The 27,749-nt window shown below is 43.6% G+C and overlaps 2 protein-coding genes across 8 annotated transcripts in view; one reads left to right on the plus strand and one right to left on the minus strand.

Moving 5' to 3' along the window:
- Positions 1-27,749, minus strand: part of MGLL (monoglyceride lipase) — an 84,721-nt gene that overhangs the window by 37,384 nt on the left and 19,588 nt on the right. For 3 of the 6 annotated variants that reach the window (XM_015875232.3, XM_032447285.2, XM_085516911.1), the window contains exon 3: positions 13,306-13,444. In XM_015875232.3, coding sequence (XP_015730718.1) covers positions 13,306-13,444 — 139 coding nt within the window. Of the gene's footprint in view, positions 1-13,305; positions 13,445-13,933; positions 14,099-14,404; positions 15,120-27,749 lie in introns of those variants that run through there. The other 3 variants (XM_085516912.1, XM_015875233.3, XM_015875235.3) reach the window with 2 other exon arrangements.
- KBTBD12 (kelch repeat and BTB domain containing 12) overlaps positions 22,380-27,749 on the plus strand; it is a 37,837-nt gene continuing 32,467 nt past the window's right edge. Inside the window, exon 1 of one of the 2 annotated variants that reach the window (XM_085516909.1) lies at positions 22,380-23,920. The gene's annotated coding sequence lies outside the window, so the exon portion shown is untranslated. Of the gene's footprint in view, positions 23,921-23,973; positions 27,744-27,749 lie in introns of those variants that run through there. The other variant, XM_015875229.3, reaches the window with a different exon arrangement.

Genomic DNA, 27,749 nt, shown 5'->3' on the forward strand with positions numbered 1-27,749 from the left:
TCCATGAGGCCTCCACATGATATTTTATTGCCAGAGAATATCTCAGAACATTGGGAGTAGACCGAAGAGCTGAAGACAAGATTCCTATGACTGCATACATAAAAAATCCAATATTTTCCACCCTATTTGAAAGCATCCCTCTTCAGAACAATATTTAAGTATTTGCTTAACTTCAGGAAACTCCCTTTGACTCATGAAAGTCAGTAGGACTTACAAAGTACAAGATTAAAGTTAAAAAATAAAAGGATTTATAAATGCTGTTCTGTGTTAGAAGTGATTTAATCACATGCGGAAGTGATTTCCTGAATCAGACTCTGGCAACTTAAATAATACCATGTTATTCTATGGAAGGCAACTATGCATTCATCTGATATGATTCTTTTGCCAGAACCAGATCAACTCTAACGAAGAACATCTGATTTTTGCAGCTTCGAGTACTCGACACCAAATTCCTAAAGTGATGTTTAAAAACTAACCAACAGGAAAGCTCTGGGTTGGTTGAGGCTGCCAGAAAACAACTGGCTTACCGAATTGATTATTAGGTTTGGCTGTGTTGTTGCAGCTGATTTATCAGCTGACATCAGCCTGACTCCTAGAAACACTGCAAACAACAAACACTTTTGTATGAAAGATGCTTCACTGGTGGCACTTTTGGAGAAGGGTCTGGATAGTTGATCACAAACTCTTTAAACTTATTATGTCATGTATCTATTTTGCTTCCACAGGATATCGTCATGGAAAATCAATTACAGGTATGCATTCTTGTGTTAGCTAAGAGTCCTCGCTGATTCTAAAGATTAGCTATCTTTGCCTATGATAAGATTATGCATTCAGCAGATGGTAACTTTGTCAAGATTTAAGCACTATTCCAATTTTCTACCATTAAAGATTACCTGTTTCTCAGAAATTTCCAGATAATCATTTCCAAGCACACGTAATGAAGAATGAAATGCTTTGTTCACTTAAAAGACATTGCTGATGTTGCTCTGGACCCTCTTGTGTTGGGTGTGAACTTGAAGTTTGGAAGAGGGATGTCTCTGTATCTGCTATTTGAGTCAGCTTTTGCACTTTTTTTTTTTTTGCAGAGGAGATCTATGGCTCTAAGTGACCCTGGCAGAACTTGGCCTTGGGCAGGGATGATAAAAATTTATGGGTGTTTCTCTCATGCTGTATATGCATGTGACCAAATCAGCTAGCCCAGCATTCAGGCTGGTGACTCCAGATAGACAGGAAAATTGATGGTGGAGTCAGGTGTGTCCTTTTGTGCCGTCCTTCTGTCTCCAGGAAACAGAGTTATGTCCCTCTGAGGGCACAAGAAGTGATGACTTTGCTCTGAATTCCAGCCCATGTTTCAGAGAGGCAGTTTATTAAGTTCAAGCACTTTGCTTGCTCTGTTGCTCGGCTTTTTGGGGAAACCCATTCACAGCCTTTGCTCTGTTAGCCCATTTATGCTCAGCTTTACTACATAGGTCCATAACCTGGGTAGTCACGTGCTTTTCCAGCTATCACTGGAGTTTAATGACGTTACCTCAGACCAGCAGTTCAATTTTCCCAACTGAGGGAAAAATGCTAATCTGGAGTCAAATCTACATTGACCTTCTCTTAACAGCTCTGACCTTGTAGCATCAGTGGAGCCTCACTCCCTTGAGGCCTTCAAAAGCTGTGACCAGCACAGATACCCCGCAGGGCTCTGAATTTGGAGGAACTCACCTTTTCCAGACAGAATGAGACTAGTAGTTGTTCAAGGCTGTAGTAGTTCAGCCTGTGAAAAGCCTCTGAGCAGAGGCTGCACCAAAGCGCTGCACTATGGTCCACATCTTTAAACTGACAATTTTAAAAGAAACTCCTCCAGCAAATCCTGCTTCATAACTTTTCTACTTCTCCATTTCCTCAAGCTTGGAATTTCCCATTCAAGCCTGCCCAGAGGGGTTGCTCTTAGTTTGGGCAGCATCCTACTGTCTAATGTGATGGAAACTTAGGGTTCAGCCTTAACATCTGTGCTTGCTTCCATGAGCAATGCTTTTGCCTTCAGTAGCTGTTCATGCACATGCTTGTGAGCCTGTTTTCACAATGCATTTAAAAATCAGAGTGATTTCTCATCAGCATAGAGTCAGATCTGAGAGCTGCCATGACCTCCTGGAGGAGTACCATGGGTGGGTTATTCAATAACACCAGAAAGCGTAGGCACCATAAATCAACAGAGCAGAAACAAAACTGGGTAGTACAGATATATTTCAAAACAAACAGCTCAACAGGAACTGGCTGGAGCCAGCACAAAACAATGTGGAGAAACAGCTTATGCTGATTTATTGTAGCTCTTTGAAGAGCAAGCCCTCACCACAAATAACTCATGAGTGGTCTAATACAGGGAAAAGAGACGAAGGAAACTTCAGAGAAGGTGGGATGGGAGGAATCATTTGCAACTGCTTAGCTCCAGACAAGTCCCTGAAAGTCAGCATTTGAGACCAGCTGTATTTTGTTTTGAGGAAGCTTTGAAAGTAGTTCTTTAGGGGACACAAGGCTGAGACCAGAACTGAAATGAATGATGTGTAATTTGAAATTCATAGGCAGGATTTTCTCACCCTTTTTTTGGATAAAACTGAAGAGATCCTCGGGTTATCAGGACACTCTCCCACTTTGATATCAGAGATGCAGTTTTCCCTGGTGGACCACTGCGGACCCAATGCTCCCAATGTGCAGGACAGATGAACATTCTGCTCTGGAGCTGCTCTTTCCTCTTGCTACTGCCTTTCTACAGAGCATGGCAATCCCTGACAGAAGAATTATGCCTTCTGTTTCCAAAGAGGCCTGTGACTTGTTTTTGATTGAACCATCTCCAGTCTCCCGCTGTTATTTCAGGGAATGGATGATACAGACAACTGATGATGTGACATTGAAACAGTCAGAAAGGGAAGAATTCAGGTAATTACCCTAGCACCTGTGCAGGGAAGAAACAGAGCAGTGCACATGTGGCACAAATGATCAGATTGTTTCCAAGCTGTTTCTTGCATCCAAAAAGACACGAACTACTTTAATCAGCCATGGTGGAATTACTGGGGTAAATCTTCCACTGGCTTGGAAGAGATCTGTGAATAAGGAGCAAGAAAGGCGATGACACTGTACTTGTCCTGAGACAGTATGCTATTATTACTTTTTAATAAAGCCCTGACTGTACAATTCCCATGTGTAGCAGTGGTCTAAAGCCAAACAGAAAACTTCAGTTCCCTGAAATGCTCAGACCTGATAGCATGGTTTGTACCAGACAGTTCCACCATAATATGCTCAGGAGTTCTTGATTACTTCCTGCGCAGAGGAAATTGCCCTTCCTCACTTTTACCTTTTGGATCCAGTTTTGTCTGCGGTTCTCTGCGTTAGTGGGAATCTTAATTGGTTATCTTTCACAAACTAACTTATAAAAGTCCAGTTCAGATTTCACAGATAATGTGCGTCTCCAAAGAACCAATCATTTCCTGCATGACTTTCCAAAAGCCGGTGTGGAATTAGGCCAAAACCGTAGAGACAGAAACTCAAAGATTGATATCTTAATCATAAAGTAGTTATGTATATTTTAGCATACTTTGAGATTAAGCACATTAATTTCTAATGAATTATCCTCTCGGCACATCCCAGAGCTGCACTCCAGCCCTGCCTGGCTATAAGGAGAACCTTTGCAGAGAGAGGCTTTGCAGACTCTGTCAAAATCAATATCAGGAACTATTCCTCAGGGAAATCAGTAATGTCACAAGCAAAGCACTTGCCAAGGCTTTGAGCCTGTTCCTATTAATTTTGTATTCCACGTTTGCCACAGACTCGAGGTAGGAAAGTTGAACGTAAACAGCTAAACGTGACATACCATCATCTTGCTGAGGCAGTGACTGCTGGAACATATGCTTTAAAGGCTGGCATATTTATCCATGCCTCTAACCAACGTAAATCTGAAACACAGCTGAGGTGCAATGATTTATAAGTTAACAAATGGACAGAGACTTCTGCCTCCATCGCTAAAGCCAGGTCTGTGTTATTTCATGGTGACACTGAGTGAGCACGTTTGTCCAGAGAACTCAGCTGCAGAGGGCCACTACCTGAAACTCTTTCATTTCCAATCCCAGGGCAGCGTCACCCATGGCAGTGAGAGCTGCCACACCAACATAAATAAGGAACTTCTTGCCACGAGTTCTGAACACTGTCTTGTTGGTTTGCTCTCAAAAATGGTCAGATGTAACAGCTTTAAACAGCAGAAATTGAATGGAGACCTGGGCGACTTGGAGTGCAACTGTTAAAATAAGGATGAGTAATTACAATGAAATAAAGAAGTAATCACTTTAAGTAGAGGCAAAGAAAGCTAAAGGCATGTGGGATGCCTTTTCTTTAGAAAAGCTTGAAATAGAAAAGGAAATCAATACTCATTTACAGTATCTGGCAGTCACTGAACCAAAACATACATGTACACCTACAGTAAAGCAGAAATAACAACACTTATTTAAACCACAAGCTGTTATTCTGCTGCGGGAACGCTGTGTTTTCTGTGGACAGCTTCACCAGAAACTGAGAAGCACCACATATTTGGGACCATCTCTAAAAAGCTTTGACAATACCAAGAGCAAATATTGTCAAAACTACAGTTATTAACCCTGCCACTGCTAGGCTGGCTCCTGCTCCTCTGGACTGTTGGCAAAGAAAGAGTCAGAGTTGATGAGGGAGAGAATGATGCTTTACCTGTCCTCCTGAGCCTCTCTTCTGATCACTTACAAGTCACCAGTTGTGGGATCAAGAGGCAAAATGCAAAGAAATCTGGATGTTACTTTTGGGGTGTTGAGTGATGGGATTGCCTCTCCTAAAGCGGCAGGAAAATACATGCACCAAGCAGAGCCCTGGTGGTCAGAGCCCTTGGCATCATGCAATGCCTATGAAAAACTAGGGGCTTTAGGGGAAGGAGCTGTGTTTAGCAAATTAACATTCCCCAAACACTGAAAGTGTAATTGAATATAAACAAAGTGAATCTGCTGATTGATTTTCTTCCATCCCATAGCTGTGGAAGAAGTGTGACCAGTAAATAAATAGCATCAATAATAACAACAGCTGGTTTTTGTACAACACTTCTCATTCATAAAACCCAATGTGCTTTTCAGGGGGTGCAGCTATGATTGTCACACAGCCATCAAACAAAGAGATGATCCAGAGACTTCTCACCCACTGCCCTGCCCCTGGCAAGGACTGATCCTCCCTACCCCTGACACGTAAACCGAGTACAAGAGGTGAAAGGCTTGCCCATGGCAACACAGCATGCCACTGGCATGGGATGGACACACAGTATGAGGCAAAACTCAACCCTACAGCAGTCACTGGGTTGACAGCAGAACCAAAATCATAGAATCATTAAGGTTGGAAAGACCACTAAGATCACCATGTCCAACTGTCATCCCACCCCCACTATGCACACTAACTCACATCCTTCAGTGTCACATCTCCATGGTTCCTGAGCACCTCCAGGGATGGTGACTCCACTGTTCCCTGTGCAGCCTGTTCCTCACCACTCTTTTGGAGAATAAATTTTTCCTAATATCCAACCTGAACCTCCATGGGTTCTCTGAGCCCCATTCTTGCGCTGCGTGCACAGGGCCATAGTGAACCTGGAAAGAGGGAGCCAAATTGTAAAAAGCTTTCTGTGCTAAAGAACCTGCGGGCAGCTAATCACTTCAGAAAGGCAATCTATGTATTTTCAGGACAACCTGGTTTTAGCTGTGTGGTTTTCCTCACTTAAAACCATTTAGAGAGGGCCAGATAATGGCTGAAGGCTGACCCCTGAATATCCTTTTAATAAAATGAAATTATGAATGCTGCTCAGAATACAGTTTTTATTACTTCAAATATTGTAGGCAAGCTCTCACATGAGACTTAAAAAAAAAAAGAAAAAGAAAAAGAAAGGAAAAAAGAAACACCATAGCCATTAGGTCAGCTAGATGTTATCTCCAGAGCAATTTAATTACTTAGTGCCTCCTCAGTCACTTCTCACTTCTTTAGCCCAGTAAATTAAGGCACTGAAGATTTCTGAATTTTGACAAGAGAATTTGAAATCTCACTGAGATAATTTTGAATAATAAAAGTAAAAAATGTGTTGGAAAATAATATAGGAAATCTATCGTTCCAGCTGGTAAACCTGATGAAACCTGGAGCAAACCAAACACTACTTTCTGCTCTTAAAGGAGACAAAGATGTAAGGTGTTTTGTTTTTTTTTCCATCACACCACAGTTTTTAACCTTGGTGGAAAGGAAATATACAGAGCTAGTGTTGTGTGTGTTTGTTTTTTTTTTTTACCATAGGACAGATGGCTGAAAAATCAGTAATCTTTCTCATCTATTAATTCTATAGTCATCTGTATATTTTCTGCTTGCCCATCTATACATGATACTGGATCAAAAGATTACTTCATTATTTCCATTGAATGACTGACTCTAGGTCGTCCGTCAATACTTTTGTTTCTTCTTTTTTCTCTCCGTTCTTTTAGTAGATTGCTGCTGAGACAATTGACTTATAGCTGAAAAGCAAGAACAACTAATGATCACTTAGTAGCTTCAACATCAAGCACTCTTCAACCACAAATCCTCAAGGAATAATTTACTTTCTCTGGCAACTTTCTTCTAGGGACTCCAGATCTCACTGCTGTCACCCCACTTACATCTCTCACTTGGATCATTATACCAAATTTTAGATTGGGGAAACAAAAGCACAGAGAAAACAAAGGCCCAGTTATTTATATCTTTGGTCATTGTGCACAGTCTTAACTGTGTTTTTTGCCTATTCTCTGCTCCTCCTTAACTTCTTTTTTCCACTTTATTTTTTAGGTCTAGCAATCTGCCTTTGCCATCACTTTGTTAGCATGGATTCAGAAGCTCTTTCATCAAGTGATCGCCTACCAGACAGAAATGAAGATGGATCCTGGCTGGAGAGCAAGTGTCTGTCACATAGAAAGGGAGTCTCATTCCAATGGAAGCACTCGTGAAGTATTACTCAAGGTCTTAATTATATCAGAAACTTTAATCTGGCACTGCTACTTTCCTCCCTGTTGGATAATAAGTCATACTGGTAGAGTGTCATAGTATTGGTACTGGTAGAGTAGGAGCAGAGATGTATAAGGCTATAATTAAGTTAAGGGTATAATTCTGGGGTGTGACAAGGCAAGGGATCTTACGGATTCTCATGGGCAGGATGCAATAGCCTTTCCTTAGATAAAGTTTAAGGTAAGGAGTATCAGCCATTTGCTGTCAACGTTGTGTCACATCTCTTGGACATGCAGAAGTGGAAAGTCGTTAAACACTGATTGCTCCCATTCAAGTGGAAGCACATTCGGACAATGGGATGCCTGGACCTAGGGAAGCAGCTCAGCCAAATGTGTCTGCAGGGACAGCTCTTAGAACAATGTAATTTCCCTACAAGAACAAAGAGATCAGATGGTCTCACTGGCTCTGAAAAGCACAAAAACTCACAGCAGCTTCAGGGGAACTCACAAGGAAATCCAGGCCAACTCCTCTGCAACATGGATCTAGAAAACACACTGCCTTCTAGCCAATTCAACTGTGCCAGCCAACTCTTGTAGATGTATTCACAGTGATCTAAAAGATCTGCCCCAGTGTATGGTAACTGCTGAATCACAGCCTGAACCATTGATTGAGCACCTGGGGAAAGGACCCAGTCAGTCCTGGGAGCACAGGTGAAGGCAGTTTATCTGTGGGACCAGAAGGAGTGAAGCCTGGCTGCACCTCTCTTAGACCCCATTTAAGGGCTGACTGCCAGTGGGGAAGGGTTTCTTCCTTGGAGATTCGTCATTAGTGAAGCTTCCTCCTCTGAACTGAGAATCTTCTGATGCAGGTGAGCAGTCTTCTTCCCTTCTTTTATGGTGCCTCACTGTTGTGCCAGTCCTTTTGTCATTGCGCATTTGTTGTAATGTCTTTCCCACTGTACTGATCTGTCTAATCCCTAGGATGAATGTCCCAGGGGTGTCCAAGACTTCTGAAGCAACAGAGGCAGGGAACAGTGTGCAGGTGCTTTCATTGTTTTGTTCAAACCTGTATGTGCCTTGTACTACTGGAAGAAAGAGTTATTGCATCTGAAATCCTGACGCAGTCAAGGAGTTTGTCAGGTTTGTTGATTGCATTGCTTTCAGCACGTAACAAGTCTGATGACCTGGTTGATGACTTGTTTGTCAGATTAGTGGCACATGAAGAACCAAAACTGACTTTGCATCTTTTGCTGTTGTCTCAGGATGAAAATTTATTGAAACCTGAGAATCATAACAGGGAAATCCTAAAAGGTCAGCTTGCTCCAACAGCCATAAAGTTGCACTGTCTTGCATAGAATTTGCATGCTTGGGCTTAGAAATTGATCCTAAGAGTGTAATAAACAAAAAGGGATGTTTACAGCCATATTTGTTCTTTGTTTTTGTCTTATTCTTTGGATTCCGTGGAAAAACAAAAGGAGGTTTGCATCCATCAGACATTCCTGTGAGGACTAAGGAAATCCTGTCCTACTAAATAGAAGCTGCAGGGAACACCACAGCAAGAGATGAAGCTCTCGTGTCTGTCAAAGGATCCCTCACAGGTGAAGCTGGTCTATTAACTTTCCCACCCCCTTGGTAAGAAATCCTGAGGCTGCCACCATTTACAACAATTAAGGCTGTCATCTAGAGCAAAGAGAACACAACCACTGAAGGAACACACACAGCTGATGAATTGGAGGAGGAAGGCTTTAGAAACTCAGGCAATAGCAATACAGCAAGTAAAGCCTGGAATGTTGGTCTGTCAATGGAAATCACGAAGTGAAAAGCTCTTATTTCCCCTGTGCTCTGTCTATGATGTGATCAGGCATGCAGAGAGCTCATTTCATCCTATGACAGATGATGTTGACATAAGTCACTTTAAACTGTCTGAGTTTGGTCCTCGTGTATTAGTTTGTACTAATGAGGTCAACTTCAAACCAAAGTGTTCTTCCAGAGTGGCACCGAATTAGAAAATTCTGTTTTTCTAGAGACTTGCGTAGCATAATTAGAGACATTAGAATTGGTGACTTGCTTTTCCTCTGCTTTGACTTTGCTTCAGTTTATTTATTTATGTAGTCATTTTGGAAGGGTCTGAAAGTCAAATTTAACTTTGTCATCTGCTCATGCTGGGAGCAATGCTGTTCTTCTGGAAATGCCATGGAAATGCTGATAATGAGGTGCCAAAATCAGCAAGCAATATTCACAGTTCAAGGGCTGGTTCAAATCTAAAGGCAGTTTGTATTTCTGCACTACAGGCACTTCTGCAAAGCCCTTCAGGGAGAGAGAAATAGATTTTCTCTTAACTGGCTTGCTCGGTTACCACTAACAAGTCAAAATGAATGACAGGTATTTTTTAGAAAGGGGAAAAAAAAAGTGAATAGAGAAGCAGGTGGGTTTTGTTTGTTCCACTTTGTATTTTTAATCACACTTTTCAGGTATAGAGCTGAAAGAACTCATACGAAGACAGTGTTTGCTCAGGTAATTGCACTCTGTTCCTTAAATCCTGGTCACAATGTCTGAAGTTGAACAAAACCATTTAACTGTACATTAACAATTGAGCAGGAGGACGTGCGGCCCACACGTGTCAGCTCCAGGCAGCCTCCCTGGCACAGAATGGGCATTTCCAAAAGCATCTTTGAACTGTTAGCACCTCACACTTCAAGTGCTTAATTTATATCTATTTACAGAGGAGAGCCAAACACTGCCGTCTCAACCTGAAGTCAATGACGGATGTGGGGTATTGGTAAAGCTGATGATGTTGGTAGGCTTAAAAACTGAGCTGGGACAACAAATTCCAAAGTACCCCAAACAAACTGTTTGCAGTTATCCATGCAGTGATGGGAACAGCAAGACATCCAGAAAAGGCCACCAGGATACTGAACAGAGGGGATAGAAGGTCACTGCTAAACTTCTTCAGGCCCTTTTGGGGCCTCAAAGGAAACGGTTTGACTTCTCCTCCTGACTTTCCTTCCCGTTCCTCATCCCACCTCTATTCTTAGCAACTTTGTCTGAGGGCTGGGAACAGAGCATGGTTTCTTAATTCCTCACCTCCTGTTACTTCATATTTTGACTCAGGAGGCTCAGGGTGGTGGCAGAGGTTGTAACCTTGCACAGAGCTGTTGTTTCTGTTTACACAAGGACTGCTTTTCCATTAAGTAGGATTTCCTCAGCTACTGGGACATGCCATTGGTGTGACATCAATCTGTTCTGGTACCAACAATTTAGCTCCTCAAAACAATATTACACAGTCCCAAAAATGGGACCCCATGAGTGAGTTCCCTGTGCCAGCTACCTGCTGTCATGCTCCACAAACCCTGCTCTTGGCAGGATCCAAGAAAACAACACCAGAAACAAAGTGCTTTTTCCTACCTGCCACATTAAATGAGACCCTTTAATTACATTTGGGGATGAAACTGGCTCAACCAGTCACACAGCTCATGGGGCTGCTGGCTGGGAAACTGCACCTGCAGCCCCAGCTCTCCCCATGGGCTGACATCCCACCCCAAGAAGTGGAAAACAGTCCCTTTCCTTCCTTAGTTCTGATAATATCTACTCTATCTACTCCATCTAATCTCTATGACATCTGAGTGCCTTTGTGTGTCAGCTTCCTGCGACGTAATCACCTAAATCCCCCCTGAAACAAAGCAGCCCCTGCTGAGGAACTCACAATAGGTGCCTTTCACTCACACCACAACCTTGGCCTCCATGGCACTTACAACAAAGCATCCATATGTGCACCAGTATGGGCTGATCAGTGGGCTCAACACTGCACGATCTGAGCCTGGGTATTTGTGTGTGCAGGGCAGAAGAGCCTTACAAAATTCCCCATCTTCCTGACCAGTCTTTGTGTTTGTCTTTTTAAAAAGCCTTTATCCACCTCTGCAGGTCTGTTTGAGGACTTAAAAGAGAAGCACCCACTCCAAAGGGCGATGTCTGCTGGTTGGCCCCAGTGTCCACCTATTGTTTGCTCTCCAACCCCAGGTCAGCACCACTTCTTAGTTTTTCTTTTGGCAGATATCCCATTATTTTCACCCTGGGGGGTGGATTGAGGATGGTAAGTTCTGTTCTAATTGAAGCCAAGTCAATGATAACCTTTGGGTATCTGCAGTGAAAAAGGTATTTCTGCAGCCCTAGCTGGGATGAGGTACATAATGGATCAATGGAAGATCCCACCGTTTGACTGTTACGGTGTCACTCATTAGCATTAGGATTTCAACCTGAATCAACAATTGAGTTGGGAGATTGAAAGACTCACCTTCAGTATTTGAAACAGAATAATTGTAACAAGCCAACAAAAGTCCCCTGAGGTGCCTCTCTCTCCCTGTACATATATATAGATCATTTTTGCTGAACATTTAAAATTAGATGAAAGTTGCCAAGCTTTTACATATGAAGCAGAATAAGCTGAGCTACTTATGAAAAGTGAGAGGGAAAGGATGTATTTTTGGTTTCATATCAAAGCGCTTCAAGAGCGTTCCTGACTGTAGAATATAGGCACTAACTTGCTGTTCAGTCACTTGTATCTCATACATAACAATGCAAAACAAGGTAATAATAAACAGTACGCCCTTCCTCATATACAAATACACACAGGAACCACTTGTAAATGAGCAACACCGATCCCTTCTACTTTTGTTGTCACAAAAGTAGGGCAAGCTTGCTCTCAATTAACTGCTTGGTTCACAGAGCCCTAAAAAATTAACTACCCAAAGGACTTTGGCACTTAGTTTTAACTCTCTCATTCTTTCATTTCTTGATCAAAGACCCATCCACTCACTGCTAATTTGCTGAGAAATTAAACATGAAAAGAGAAAGCAGTTTCACTACTGGATGAAGATCGTTGTGGGCACTTAATGATTAATTAGCATTACAATATGAGACAGCCTGATTTCACAGCAGAAGTCTTGGTTTGGTGTTATTTTTTTAATATATATATATTTTTTTCCAATACAGGAAATCTTGAGGCTGATGCAAAGATATGGAAAACATCTGTGTCAAAAACTTTCCTTCTTCTGATGATCAGTGAGCAGAAGTAACTACAAAGCGCTCTGTAGACCAGGTCTATGGGTCATAGGACCACAGATCTTAAGCCAAGACCCAAGTCCTAGAACTCAGTAAGTGCCATGGAGCTGCACAGGGTGCCTCACAGCCCTGCTCTCTGGGAACAAGGTGGTGATGTGCATTGCTTAGGTGCAGACCACCTCCTGACCATACGCAACCGCATGGCTTGTTGGTTGGCAGGCACCAAACCCAAAGGCAAGGAAGTTGGGTGTGTACCCACCTCCCTCAGGTGGTTTGGATGCAACCAGTTGGGTGGGTGTGGGAAAGTGCTACTCCTGACTACTCAAACTCCTGCTCGAACAACTTTTCTTGCATTTGCCTATCAGCTATAAAAAGAAAATAAGGTTAAAAAATCAACATAGCTTTTCCCATTGGCTTGCACAAAAACAACCAACCAACCAATATCCAGATTTTGTGAGGTAGCTGCCTATACAACTAGGGGTAACATAACTATGTGTCAAGCTAGAATCTGACAGCAGATACTGGCAGCAAGATGAACAGCCATAAATAACAACGGGAGAAACACAGATAGCTTTCTATAGCAGATCATAATCAGCACGTAATCAGCATAGAAAGCCATTACACTCAGGGGACTACTTAAATTATGAAAAAGACATTTAAATGTCTCTATCTGATACCTTGTCTGTGCTTATCACTGATTTCAGTTTTGAACTCTCAGAGAGGTCCCAGTGAGAACTTCCTAAATCATTTACTGACATTAAAAAAAAAGCAGTTAAAAAGCAACACAGTTAAACTGGCTCCTGCCTGCTGCCCTGAGGTTTCTGCTGTTACTGGTCAAACTGAGCTCAGATGCTGATGATGTATTTGTTGATGCTAAGAAAATTTAGAAGAGCAGATATCACCGAGCTGGCATCCCATCTCTCCCTGACTGCTGTTGTTGAAGGCACTTTGATGCTGACAGGCATCGGCCACCTGCAAGTGCCACTCTGGATGTAGCACACAAGTGCCAAATGAGGCAGGTGTGCACAGAGTGAGAGCAACTCCGTGGTTTGCATCTATAAGGTGAGCTTCAGTAAGAAAGGGTCGGGGAATGCAGTCATAACAGTAAGAGCTCTCTCAGGTGAGAGACATCTCTTAGCTGCTCTGCAAAGCTCAGTGCATGTAGCCCAGTCACACCAGCCAAGCTATAAAACATAGTTACAGAGACTTACTGACAGTCAAAAAAGTGTGTTTGCTGAAAAGTGCTCACCTGGCAGCTGCTGCTGGCTTCCAGTACCTGCAGAAGAGGTGCTGCCCATCAGCGTTGATGATGTGGGGCAGATCCTTGTATGGGATGTTTTGAGGACTCCGCTTTGGTGAACTTTCCTCGGGCATTCTGGATGAATGACCTGCAAAGTGATGGAAGAAACTTGAGGACAGGTGAAGGCAAGGCAAAGCCACAGACTTTAAGGAAGTTGGTCAGCAAGGCAAGCACTGCTGATGGAAGTGTCCTTCCAAACCTCTGTCCAGCAGGGCCCCCAAATCTTTCCTCCTTTAAAAGCCATAGCGGGGAAGGCACTGGAGGGAGAAGAAGGGAAGATCCATCCACCATCACTACTTCATCCCAGCTTTCTCTCCCCGTCTTCTCCCATCTGTGTTTACTTTGCATCATTTTGCGAAAGCGGATCTTAAAAGGAATATTTGAGCTGCAATCAAGTGCAGATTGTGCAGCAGCCACCACAGATAGGAAAAGACAGCCACATGAAAGATTTATCTCCAAAGAACGGCGGAGGGAACGCAGCAGAGGTGCCTTGCTGCCATCATTAAGATCTTCTCAGGCACCGACAGCAAAGTGTCGGCGGCGGGGAAGGAAACATCTCCAGCAAACTGCCACAAACCTGTTTTCATCCTGGGTGAGGGTTTGCATGCTAGTGAGCAGCCGGCATGGCAAGGCGAGCTCCAGCAGCTGAGGCTCTGTGCATCGCGCTGCGGTGCCGCTGGGTCCGTGCCGGGCAGCTCCCGAGCGCTCCGCAGCTCCTCTCGGTGGCTCGCAGGCTCTCGGCGGAAAGTCGCTTGGGTAATTCACCACTTCTTCATTTCAGCACTTTTTTTTTTTTTAGCCTTTTTTTTTTTTTTTTTTTTTCTCGTGTGTGGGCTGAAGTAGCGGTGGTGGTGGTGGTGGTGGTGGTGGTGGGAGGGGAGGTTGGGAAGGGTTGGGGGGGGGGGGGAGAGGGAGGGCCGACGGCTGGGAGAGCTGCAGTCCACTTGCCAGACGCTGCCGCACGCATCAAAGGCACCTTGAAGGCACGCAGCACAAAGTTACCGCTGCCGCAGGTTGTTTGCAACTAAACTTCCTTCCTGCCACTTACTGTGTCGAGGCCACGGCGGCTGGGGGGAGCGGAGGGAGATGGGTAGACCTTTTTTCTCACAGCGATCTCCGCCGCGGAGCCGTCTCCGGTGCGAGCGCAACTTCCCCAGCCGCTGCCTGCGAGCGGCGGGGAGGAGGAGAAGGAGGAGGAGGAGGAGGGACCCGCGCACCCGCTCCAGTCCAGGTCGCGCGGAGCCCCCCCGGCTCCATGCAGCCTCCCCGTGTCCCTCGCTGCGCGGTGCGAAGCGGAGGCGGCTCCGAGACGCGGTGGTTCCCCCCGGCGCTGCTCGACCCGCAGCCCCCCGCAAAGTGCCGCCGACCCCCCCCCTCCCCCGCCCCGCGGCTCCTCTCGGCTCCTCTCGGCTCAGCCTACCCCGCCGGCTCCGCCCGCTTCTCGCATCGCTGCCCGCGGTGCTGCTCGGGCGGCTGGCGGCTCGGTGGCACGGGAGGAGCCGCTCGCCGACCCCCTCCATCGGAGCGTGGAAGGGGTTCATCACCGCGAAGCCTTGCGGCCCCCCCTGCTGCCCCGGTGCCAACCTGTCTGCGCTGTCCCAAATCCACTCTTTGCTCTTAGGATCCAGGTGAGACCCTGAAGCCACACCAAGAAGATGAGATCTTTCAGACACCTCGTTAAAGGAGCACCCAAGCACCCTGATTTGCAGCTCCATTCGTGGTATAGGAAAGTAATTTAAAAATGCAGGATATAATTTATACATGTATACTGCACCTAATTACCATAGCTTATATGCAATACATATGTTGCAACTGTATAATTTGGGATATATTTTATGGCATATGACATTTGCTTATGTAAATTGTCGCTGCAAGGTTCCCAGGAGCTGAAATAGCTCCCCAAGCCCAAAGGCATCCAGACACTGAGCTTTCACAGAACCACAAAATCATTAAGGCTGGAAAAGACCACTAAGATCATCCAGTCCAACAGTCCCTCTGCTACAAGTACTGCCCACAACCACGTCCCTCTGTGCCACATCTCCATGGTTCTTGAACACCCCCACGGACAGTGACTCCACCACTCCCTGTTCAGCAATGCCAATGCATTACCACTCTTTTGGAGAGTAAATTCTTCCTGACGCCCAATGTGAAGTTTCGTCATTTAATACTGTAAGTGTTCAGTATTTATTGAGTGCTCTTAGCAGTATTGGTAGCAGGGCAGGAGATCGAAGCCTAGTAATTGGTTTTTCACATTCCATCCAACAAATCCCTTCCCATGACAGCAGCCGTGATATTTTGAGAACATGGGTAACAAAGCTCAGTATGAGTTTATCTTTGGTGCACTGTTGGGTTCTTCTAGGACAAGAGTTAATGGCCTCATGTTGCACAAGGGAAGGTTCAGGTTGGATATTAGGAAAACTGTCTTCTTAGAATGGGCAGTGAGGCACTGGCACAGGCTGCCACTGCTGGAGGTGTTCCAGAACCACGGAGATGTGGCACTGAGGGACATGGTTTTGGTCATGGTGGAGATGGGTTGGGGTTGGACTTGGTGGTCTTAGGGGGTTTTTTCAAACCTTAGTGATTCTATGGTTCTGATTCTGTTTATATTAAGAGCACAGATTCAGTATGTTTTGTGACGCTAATAAAGCAAACTTTATTGTTTAGATGCCTGCATAGAATTATAGATCTCATGTTTTTTTAAGGAGAGGCAGCTCTTTGTAATGGTTTTTAGCGCTATTCAGTGTGCTCAGCAAGCCCAAACCTCTGAAGAAAGGAAAGAAATAGATGCTAACCATAATAAAAATAAATGTAAAGCCTCTGAGATGACCCATATAAAAAGAAAAAGGAAATCAAAAGCAGACTATTTCCTCTTTCAATGCCATTTATATTAAATACCCTAAAGGGGGTTTTAGTTGTATAATGCAGAAGAAAAATTGGCATTGCTTAAGAAAAAAAACAGCACATTTATGGCTGCTCATAATGTGTGAGATTTAGGTCAGTTGGGGTCTTAACAGAGCCCTGGGAGCTGTATGTAGAGTTTAGGATTTACTGGGCCAGCTACTGTCTGGGCAGGGCTGGACGCTATTAAAGAGCCATTGAAGTCAGCTCTGTTGCTGGGAGGATCAAGGACTTGTATGTTTATTTAAACGGTGCAGATCAGATAATAGCTGGATAAAAAAGCCAGGAAAGAAGGAAGCACCCTCTTCCCCTGCTCATACAGCTGGTCTGCTGGGAACACTTCACTGCTTCCCTGCGGTGCTCCATGAAACCTGATGCCAGGAGCAGCTCCTCTCCTGCTGTGTGCTGGGAATATCTGAGTTCCCAGTGAGGTGGGGGAGACAAGGGAAGATCTCTGCCTATACTTCAGGACAAAAATAGCATCTGAAAGAAATGACCTTTGCTGGGACACAGATCCTGCCTATGAGAACCTGCCCTGGTCAGTGCACTGACACCCAGCTACTTCCCTGCAGAGATTTGCACAGAAGTGGATGAGTGGAGCACGAACCACTCCTTCCTTCCCTTCTCCCTCCCTCCCTGAGCCCACAGGAATTCGGGCACATTTCTTTGCATGGATAGCACACACCTCCCTCCCATCTTGGGATAAAAATAAGTGAGAACCAGCCAATGACCAGCTACCTTCCACTTGCATGGAGCTTAAGCTGTGAATGAAAAGCCACGTGAGAACACTGGATTGAGTCTGAAGGATTCACCTAGCGGACATAAAAACAATATACAAGGCTTGAGCAGAGCAATTACTGCATACCATTCTCCCTGTGAGAAATCAAGAGGATGTATGAGCACAAGCATGTGGTATTTAAGAGACTGCAACATCTTCTCTTGTCTGTGTGGGGTGAAATACATTGTGGAAATGCAGTTAAATGTACATCAACCTCCTAATAACAAACAGAAATACACTTGGTGGTCTGTGCACTAACTGCAGGGAAAGATGTTCCCTTTATTAAGGAATGAGCACTGCTTAAGTTTAGCACCACTGCTGATACCAAAGGTACCCACAGGAGCATAGAGAAAGGGATAGAACCTCAAAAGAAGTGAATTGTAAAAAAAAGAATCCACATTTCAAGAAAACTTGCTGAAATGACAAAAAAAAAAACAACACCTGACATTAAAAGTTTTTATCACAACAAGGGGAGAGAGAAGGGAGCGAGCAGGACGGGAGGGAGATGTCATGGGAGTGAGTTCTGATGATGAAAAGAGGGAAGAATTAATAGGGGAGGAGGAAGATGCAGTGACAAAATATCCAGGTAGTTTGTGGTGATGGAAGAATCCGCTCCAACAGGAAAATGCTTGAAATGACAGTAGTCAGGGAGCAGCTGGAGAGCAGCAGACAGCACAGGGGAGAGCACGAGGGAAATGGTGAGAGATGGAACATGAAGAGGAGCAATTGAAATCAACTGAAAAGCAGAGAACGTGATGTCACCAAAGCTGTCAGGGAGCAGTTGTTGTTTTGGTTTGGCCCTTCTACTTGGTTACTCCACAAAAGACATGTCCAGGAGTGGGCACTGGGATACAGTGGTTGTGCTTTCCTGTAAAATATCTATTTTCATGCCTTGCAGACAAAAAACAAACTTGGTGTTTGGCAAATTGTGTTGAGAAAGGGAATGCTGAAGGACAGTGTTTTATCGATCGCATTAAGTTTAACAACATTGGGAGGACTTCTAACTAGCTCTGAGGCTCTGCAGTGTCATGCACCTCTTCCCAAAGTGGTGCCATGTGAAATGGAGAAAGGTTTTGAAGGGTTACTGCAGGGCATCTGAGTGGCACAGGAACTGTTTGCAGGCTTCTATCAGTTGATGCTTGTCACTATTGTCTTTTTCTGTTTTCATTCTCCCAAATCAGAGGGAACAGAATTACTAAAGGAAGCTGCAAGTGGTTTAATAACCCTACATGCAAACTGCTGTGAAGTAATAAAGCATTTTTATCATGGAAATGAAAATATTTAGTGATAAAGATTGCGTTATTTTTTTAGGTAATAGGAGTAATAATGATATTATAAGTCCTGCTGTCATCAGCAGTCACCTATAACTCCATGACTGCAAGCAGTGCTATATGAGAGATTAGTACCTTGCCTGTGCTTCTTATTTGACAGGACCAAAAATATCTCCTTAAAATCACACAATTTGAATATGAGTTTCAGTCCTTTAAACTGATGTGCAGAAGATGACCCATCCTACATAGATGCTAATTTCAGAGCTGGTTGGTTTTAATTACAGAAGCAATACACGTTCTGTTTGGTGGCTTGGTGGTTTTGTTGGTATTTTTAATTACAGCAACAACAACAAAAACCAACCCAAGAATATTAATACCAGATTCTGAGACATATATGAATATTAACAGCCAGCACCTTCCAAAAGTAGCAAATTCAAATCAATAGGCTGAAACTCTGTTTGGTCTGTAGAGGGGAAGTTCTCCTAACAGCTCTCTGCTAGAGAATAAAAAGGATTGTATTTAAGCTCTGGATCAATGTAACCTCACCAGCGTCCCACCAAGGGAGGGAGGAAGTCCATTTTTCTCGGGTGACCAACTGCTGGCATTTAAGAAATGGCAGAGAAGTTGCATCTCTCGTGCACTAGAGGGCACAGCAACAGCTCCGTTAATCGTTAGAGGGTTTTCTTAAGGCAAATATCCCGTCTTATCTCTGCGGCCCGGTGGTGCTGGTTCCTAAAGAAAAGGTTCTTGTAAAGAGCCATAATTAGTCATTTTGCTCCTGAATCTGCTTACACCATGAGAACAAGTCCCGCTGTCTGGTGCCCTAGACAAGCACGCTGCTGTAACACGTGAAGGGAAATCCTGTCTGGTCATTGCGAGGGTAGACATTGAGGAGTCTGCTACAAGATGGTGTGCCTTAAGGCTGCATGTAGCCCTGCTACTACTGATATAGAATCATTCAGGTTGGAAAAGACCTCTAAGATCACCAAGTCCAACCCCAACCCACGCCAACCATACCCATAACCACGTCCCTCAGTGCCACATCTCCATGGTTGTTGAATACCTCCATGGACCCAATGATTCCAGCAATCCCTGGCAGCAGTGCCAGCGCATCACCAACATCACTGTTTCAGGATGAAATAACACTGCAAAAAGCTGTGGTTAAAGCAGTGCTTTCTTTTGGTAGCCAAACTGGAAGCACTGTCTGGAGAAGAGTTATTATCGTGCTGCCTGGTTTTCTTGCTGTTCTGCAACTGACAATGCATCATTTATCATGCTTTGCATTCCAATTTTTCTTTGCATGTTTTCCAGCTCATCATAACATAATTACGTTTCTGTTTCTTCCAGCCAGGGGCCAAAACTTTCTTTTAGTAAGACAACAGCTGCACTGCACAACCTTGATGAATCCCCATAAGGGGAAAATGTGTCTGTGGTGCTTGTTTCTGCCTTGGCAACCCAAATGTTCAAGCTCCTCTTTTTTTGTGACAAATGTTGTTTAAAAAAGCACCCAACCCTGGTTCTTTCATTGCATTTCTCAAAATGAGGTTTTATATTATAATTTAGATGTGAAATATTGAACACCCAGGCTGGCATGTGATTTTTAAGGCTTCTTTTGTAACATTTCTTTTGCTAGTGCTTATAGAATCGTAAACACTGAGACAGAATTTTAGAGGGCTGTAATTATTGTTATGGAGTTTTTTGAATGAATGAAATTGATTCTAAGTGTGAGTATCAGCACAACCTCCAAGGATGTGTTATGCATCATAAAGGAGCTGTGGGGGCACAGGTGAGTTATTTCCTAACTTGGTCTCAGTGGCTCTGGCTTGACTGGAAGATAAAGTTAATTATACGGCCTGGTCTATGAAATGCATTAACTACTAGTGATGGAAAATGTCATAAAAGATGCCTGGTATTTTTATTATTACTTAGTGAAATATTCTATTTAACTCTAATTTGCTGCTTTGAAGCAGAGATTCCTGAACACTTCCAGCAGGAGGAATGTTATTATTTTGCTGGGGAGAAATCAGGACAGAGAATAGTAGGGTTCCATACCGGAGGTGAGCTGAGGGCAGAATCCATTCCTAATGGCTCCTGATTTTACTTACCCAATTATACAATTACTATTTCAAATCTCATCTCAAAATCTATCCGTCAGAACCCTAAACAGCCCAAGCAGTAAAATTTTGGTCTTGAAGTTCCTCCAGATTTACAAGCACAGGGAATATTGTGTCCTGGACAAAACCCCAGCCTGGATAACTGCATATTTGGAGGCAAAATGTAACCTCTGGTTTTTGCTTTCTATGCTTATCTCTTGGATATTTTTACTGATGCCGTCACTATCTGAAGTTTGTTTACATTACAGTAACTTTATACATGGAGTCAAGAGTTTTAATTCATGGCCACTCCTAGTTACATCTGTATGTGCAGTGATCTAAGGATGCTTTTGGATGTTTGAGCACAGAAGTGTGCATTTGAATGTTTCAGCTCTGTCCATCACACTGACTACTGATGTAATGGGCTGGAGGGCTCTTTGGTGTTGATGAATCATAGAATCATAGAATCACAGAATGGTTTGGGTTGGAAAGGAACACAGTGATCACCAGGCTCCAACACCCCTGCTGTTTGCAGGGCCACCAACCTCCATATCTAGTCCTGGACCAGGCTGCACAGGGCCCCATCCAACCCAGCCTTGAACACTTCCAGGGATGGGGCATCCACAGCCTCTGTGGGAAATTGATGAGAACTGTACCTCCTTAGTCAAGGCCAAATTCATCTTCCATCTACCAATGGCGAGTATAACTCAGCTGTTGTTAGAGAAGGTAGCAGGCTTGTTGTTTTGGGTATGCACTGACTGTATGGCTGATGAGAAGAGCTTGCCTTGTGCTATTTCTTCTTTATAACCCCATGGTAAGTTCTGGCAGATTCTGCACTGATACATTTTACTTTTTTTCTCATTTATCTTTGGTTTCTCTGCTCCAGCCACTCACACGTGTTCAATGTACGGCTGCCTAAGAAGTGCATTTTCTTTCCAATTCATGTATAGTAATTACTTCCTAACATCTGTCTAACAGATTTTGTAAGAAGAGTAACTTTTTAAATATTAAAAAAAAGAAGAAGAAGAAGAAGTATGAAATCTTTGAAATCCCCATTATTAGGTTTGTTATCCACAGCTGACTGGATCCATTCCCAGCCAGGAAGCTGGTTCAGCAAAACAGCTGCATCAGTTAGTGAATGGGAGGCCGGATTCTCACCCTGCTGTCAATCAGGAGTAGTACTGGAAAAAGTAAAGAATATCCATCAAGTGAAGTGTGCATCGAAGGAAAAACCTCTCAGTTATTTGATTTTTGCAATATCTGCTACAATTTACTTTATAGCTCCTGGCAAGGGAAAGCACATTCACCAGTTTCCTTCCTTGGCTGAACTGAAGCATATGATAATTATCCAGAAGCATGCCTTGGGAAAGGGGATGACAAATGAGAACTATTGCAGTAAAAAAGAGGGCAGAGCAACTGTAAGCACCTGAAGTATTTCATACATGAGATGATGATGACATTATTACAGCCCAAGAGAGCAAAGGATTGCTAGCAAGCTTTAGAGAAGGACATCTTCAATTCTCAAGGCCTTTAACAACCTTCCTATTTGATCTTCTTATAAATTAGCAGCATGTGCTGGTAATAACATCCAAAGTTACTGAATATGAATGTTCGCCCTCCCAGCTCTCACTTAGCCCCAGCACAAGACATCTGCTATGTGCTGGCTACAGTCTTTGGTACTCTTATATCAAAGCTGTCTGTGGTTTTGTTTCTGCCTTAGAGTCAGTAGCATCTGCAGTTGCTGTGAGCTGCCTGAACGGCTCATCAGTCTCCACTTTTGCACCTTGTCTCAAAGCTCTTCAGAAATACCTTCTGAAACAAACCAGAATTCCTGGGGCATATTTAGTGAGACCAGAAATACATTGTGCTGCTGCTCCAAAACCTGTCAGTGTGAATGATTCATTCAGCTCTGGACCCCTTGGCCACTTGTATCTATAAGATGATCAAATATATTTTTAATTATCAATCTGAGCTATTTACTTTTCCACACTAGACAATGCCCAACTGTATTGTAAGAGCTGTTGGGAGAGAGCCAGAGAATGTGGCAGTGAGATACGGAACATTTGGGCTTTCAACACTTCAGAACATATGGAAAGAAATTTGGAATAGTGCCACATGGGATGTAACTGCATTTCCTCATCCTTGATTTTATTTTTTAATTGAACAGAAGTAGAAGAAATTTCAGTTTTTTGAGGGATCCTAATGACCTCAAGTTGGATATTAAGAAAAAATTTCTTTTCCAAAAAGTGGCAATGCATTGAACAGGCTGCCCTGGGAATGGTGGAGTCACTGTCCCTGCAGGTGTTAAGAAACCTGGAGATGGGTGCTAAATCCAATAGCAAGGTTTGAACAAAATAAACTCCATGTTTAGGGGCAACTGCAGGCAAGTAATTAAACAGGTGACAGTGCTACAGATCTTTCTAGGCTTTTACCACCTAATTTATGAGCTCCCTCACAGCTGAACTCAAGGAGCTACAGCTGGTGACTTCAGCCTATGGGATGAAAGAGGATATATAGTACCTGGCTAGATAGCCTTACTTTCACCTCAAGATGGATGGAAGCAAGCAAGCAAGTAAGTAAGTAAGTAAGTAAGTAAGTAAGTAAGTGTGAACGGGTAAGTGGGTATTTCAGATCACTTGTCTTTAGCATGTAGTTTATTTGTGTGAGTTGGAAATCCAGTGTTACCCTACAAATATCAATCTCAGCTGGGGCAATGGGGAAGTAGTTGAGAAAAGTCAGCTGCAGCTGGATGCTCAAGTCTGGGTATCTATGAAGCAGCATCTTTGGGATATTTCAGAGACAAATGTCTCCTGCTTGTGACAGGAGGAGTCCTTGTATCTTGGGGTTATTGCCTTGCTTTGTCGAGAGAGTGATGCATACTTGGCTTTGTATTTTGGTAATTCATTTGCTACTGCTGAAGAAAAGGCTTTCCATGCATTTCTGTTACGCAGCCTTGTGTTAGTATAGGACTGCAGCAAATGCAGTTTATTGGAATCTGCAAAAATGTATATGTGTCTTTTTTGCTGTGTTGGCATGTGGGCCAACACATTGAATTAATCCTTCCAGCTGGTAGGAAACCACCATCCTCATCCTGTTTCGGGGATGAGGGCCAAGAGAATGGCAGGGGTTTGTACTAAGCAATGAAGTCTGATTCACAGTGTTTTTCTGTTATTTTGTTTCTTCTAAGACAATGTGTAAACCTGAGAAATGTTGCAGTTGTTGTTGTTTGTTTTTTTTTTAATTATTCTGTGTGGCCATAATGGCCTCAAGTTCTGTTTTGAGTATATACTTCCTTGTGTAATGCTCAGTTTAGGTCTTTGTAGTGGAAATCGTGGCTTGAAGCAGTGATTGAACACCTGGTGGGAAGGCAGGGCCAACCTAGGGGAGCTCAGGTGTTTGCAATGCCCCGATTTACTTGAAGGGACGGAGCCAGGATCCACCCCTTCCCAGACCTCATTTAAGGGTTGGCATTGGAAGCAACAGTGTCTTGCCAGAGATCCCTGCATACCTCAGGTCTTCTGAAGGTAAGTAGCTTCTTTCCTTTTTTGTGTGTGTGCACATGGCTGTTGCATTTGAGCAAACCCTCACTTGCTGCTCTGCTGTTATTGCTCTGCTTTCCATCACATTATACTCCCATTTAAAAGTCTTTTTAACCATAGCACAACTGTACTCGTATTTTTCTTAAAGGCATTAACAGCATTAATAGTAATGTCCAGAGCAGATTCAACGAAAATGCAGCCAGCTGTGTGCTTCTTTATCATCTCCATTCCTATCATCATGGCTCTAAAAGGAGGACAAATCTTTCCTATCTGCCCTTTACTTCTGCCTGATTAAGTGGGTGCTATGGCAGCCTCCCTTCACTCTGCTGTAGTTTCATTCCCAGAGAAAGAAACCTGGTGGATGTTCAGCTCCTGGATTGTGGCAACACTTTGGGGAAAGAAGTAGAAAACAAATCAGGTTTCTGTTTGTATCAAAGGGCTGTTGGTGCCTCATCGATTAGGCAGCGTTTGCTGGGAATCAGCAGATCCTTGCCTAAAGGCATCAGGCAATGCAGTTCAACTCAGTAACAACTGCATGACAGAGGATCAGGAGGGAAACCCCTGGAGGAAGAGGGTAGGTGCTGGTGAGCAGCTGACTTTAGGGGCTCTCTTTGGTCTGTTTTTACTTTTTTCAGATTGCCTGAATTTGACAAAGACTCTTTAATTTCCAAGACAGAAAGACCTACAAATTAAGCAACATCTATCTCCTAATGTGTGAAACTGCAATTTGCATACATCACGGCAGCTGCTCAGTTGGCCCTTATTACCTCTGCTGGAGTGTTAATTTAGCCTCAACTTTCTCATTTATTTAAATGAGAAAGCAGCGGGTGGCTGGCATGCCACATTATCCATGAGGCAACCTGGGAATCAGGTCAGCAGAGCCAGGAAGAGATTTCAATGCAGGGGACTGCAGGGGTGCTGCTCCCCGGATGGGTGGACACTGGCATGCCTGGGTTGCCCTTGCCCTGTGCCAAAGGTCAGCATTTATCCCAAAGAGAGAAGATCAATGTTTTGTTCAGGGTGAAATATGAGATAATAGGATTAAGCTGGGTATGGTGGTCAAGAAAGATTCCCTGCCTCTGTTTTCTCGTATTCAAACTGGTGCTGTATGTGGAGATAGAACTACCAAAATATCATAATTTAGCTCTAACATAACTAGAGAAGCTGTGATGTTCCATTCCTGGAGGAATTCAAGTCTAGATTGGATAGGGCCCTTGGCAGCCTAATCTACTTGTGGGCAGTCCTGCTCTCAGCAAGGGGTTTGGAGCTCAATGATCCTTGAAGTTCCCTCCAACCAATGCCATTCTATGATGAATACAGCAACCTCCGCTTGCAGAGCACTCAATGTGATGAGGTCCATAGCCCAGCCAGGATGCTATGCAGGAGTCATGCTTTTGTGTCCCTGCTTCTTGAAGTATCTCTTTACAACTGTGTATTTGCTGACAAAGAGCAAGCCAGAGCAAATCTGCAGAACCATTGGGCTGCAGATTTGAGTGAGGTTATAATCTGAAATCTTTCCTAGGAGAAGCATCCTCTTGGGAACTGGTGGGACTCTTGCTTAGAAATGTGGTATTTATCCAGCAGGTTGATTTCCTGGGCAGCCTAATTTGGTGGTTGGCAGGTCTGCCCATGGCTGGAGAGTTGGAAATGCATGATCTGTATGATCCCCTAAAATCTAAGCCATGCTGTAATTCTGTTGTGATAATTGATAATTGTGAGAAGCTGAGATTCAGAGTGGGCTTTTTCTCCATGAGGTGACTGAAGGCACGATATGGTTGGTACCAGGCAAAAATTGATTCTGAGACATTAAGTTCAACACATTCCCAAAACACTGAAATATTTGCATCAAATTTCATTCCCACCTACTCCTTATCATTGTTTTGAAGTTTGCTGTTAAAAGATCACGTGTTTGTTGTAGTGCCACAGACATTTTTCCACTTGCTATTAACTTAGCTTTGTTCAGCAAAAACTTTTGTCTTCGCCTACTTGTTAGCCGTTCATTTTCGCAATTAAAATCACCATGACAACACATAATGATATCAGAATGAAAGGATTATGGCTTAATTGCATGGAGGAAGTGGAAAGCAGAGAAAGCTTTGAATTCCAGCAGACCCAGCCTGAGCCTCGTTCACTGCTCCACCTGTGCTGTCAGTAAGTACTGCCTGCCCTGGAGGATGCAGGGATTCAGGGAATATTCAGAGTTTTGAGAGCAATAGAAAGGAATTTGTCTTAAAAGTGCCAGCTAGCATTTTTGTGGAATGGGCTCTTTGTATGAATTAGCTAAAGAAATGCACTCAGCAAAGGAATGTGGTTGTTATTATGGTAGCAGAGTCATTTTTGTCATACTGGTGGCATTTCATCAGTTTGCTGTTCCATCCTGGCTTCTGTGAAAACTACAGAATGGGGCTGGGTATTTACGTTTCTAAGATAAAGGTGAAGTTTAATAGGAACAATCTGGGAGCTTCGACCACAGGCATCTTTGTAATCTGATCTATCACATTTCCTGTCATGAGTAAACTTTCATCACTTTGACTTTTTTTCTTAGTTCAGCTCACAAATGAGGTAGAAGATGTACATCTTAATTTCCCCTTCAAAACAACAATTTGCTATTGAACGTTCCTGAACACAACGCTCACCATATTTGAAAAAGCCCTGTAATATTACCATCTGACTAAGCATCAAGATAAGGAAAGACATTTCATTTTCAGTTTTCTCAAGAGCTAATATGATCAATCAACCAATTAGTTCAGTGAGTAAATATATAACACTGCTTGAAAAAGAGCATTCTGGAAGTCCCTTTAATGTCTTTCTTAGTTAAAAGTGTAGGTTCAACATCAATCAGTTTTATAACCCTACTTTTTGCTTAATGTTTTTCTCATCTTTGTTTAAACGTATATCCATATGTTTCATTATGGCCCTCTTGATTTCCCTTTCAATTTAGTGTGCACTGCTGCCTGTAGGTCTACAGCTGATGGAGATCAGTGCAGCCCCATTATTCCAGACCAGTTTAGTTGATCTGCTTCTGATTTACATCAGCATAAGCATGTCGAAGGTCAGGGTTTACAGCTGATTAAAAATATGTAGATAGTTTGGAGGCAGGAATCTTCTTGCCAAAGCTGGTCATCCCTTATAGAAAGAACTACTCTTTTTTCAGAGTCTTAAAATTGCTTGAGTTGGAAGAGACCCTTAAGGGCCATCTGGCACAACTCCCCCCCCGCAATGAGCAGGGACACCCACAGTTCCATCAGGTGCTTGGGGCCTGTCCATCTTGATCTTGAGTGTCTCCAGGGATGGGGGGTATCCCCAGAGATGCCCACCTCTTTGGGCAGCCTATGCCAGTGCCTTACCACTCTTATTGTAAAAAAAAACCAAACAAAACAACAGTCTTCTTCCTTATATTTAGTCTAAATCTCCCTTCATGTAGTTTGAAACCATTCCCCCTTGTCCTGTTGCTCCCTCTTGTTCCCTTAAAAAATGTCATTTTACAATTTCAGCTCTTAAGGTATAGAAAAGCAGAAGTTTTGGGCAATGCCTGCCTGAAGAAATAGCAGTCTTGGTTCTGAGCCCAACCTGAATAGGTTGAACCAGCAATTGCATATCCTTTGGGGAAGGAGAGCAGTACCATTGCCAGCTGTCCTGATGTGGCCCTGTGCCTGACACCCGAGCAGCGCCATGTTCCAGCCCAGCTCTATTCATAGCCCTGGCACCTCAGTGCACACAGCAGCTCTCTGCTGCAACATGAGATTTGTTTCCCTCCTTTTTGAGCCCTGTCTCTCCCACACAGCCCCACAGGCACCTGCTTGCAAAGGTACAT

The sequence above is a fragment of the Coturnix japonica genome, chromosome 15, assembly GCF_054131305.1.
Source record: "Coturnix japonica strain WE chromosome 15, WE-NBRP24, whole genome shotgun sequence".
Classification (NCBI taxonomy): Eukaryota; Metazoa; Chordata; class Aves; order Galliformes; family Phasianidae; genus Coturnix; species Coturnix japonica.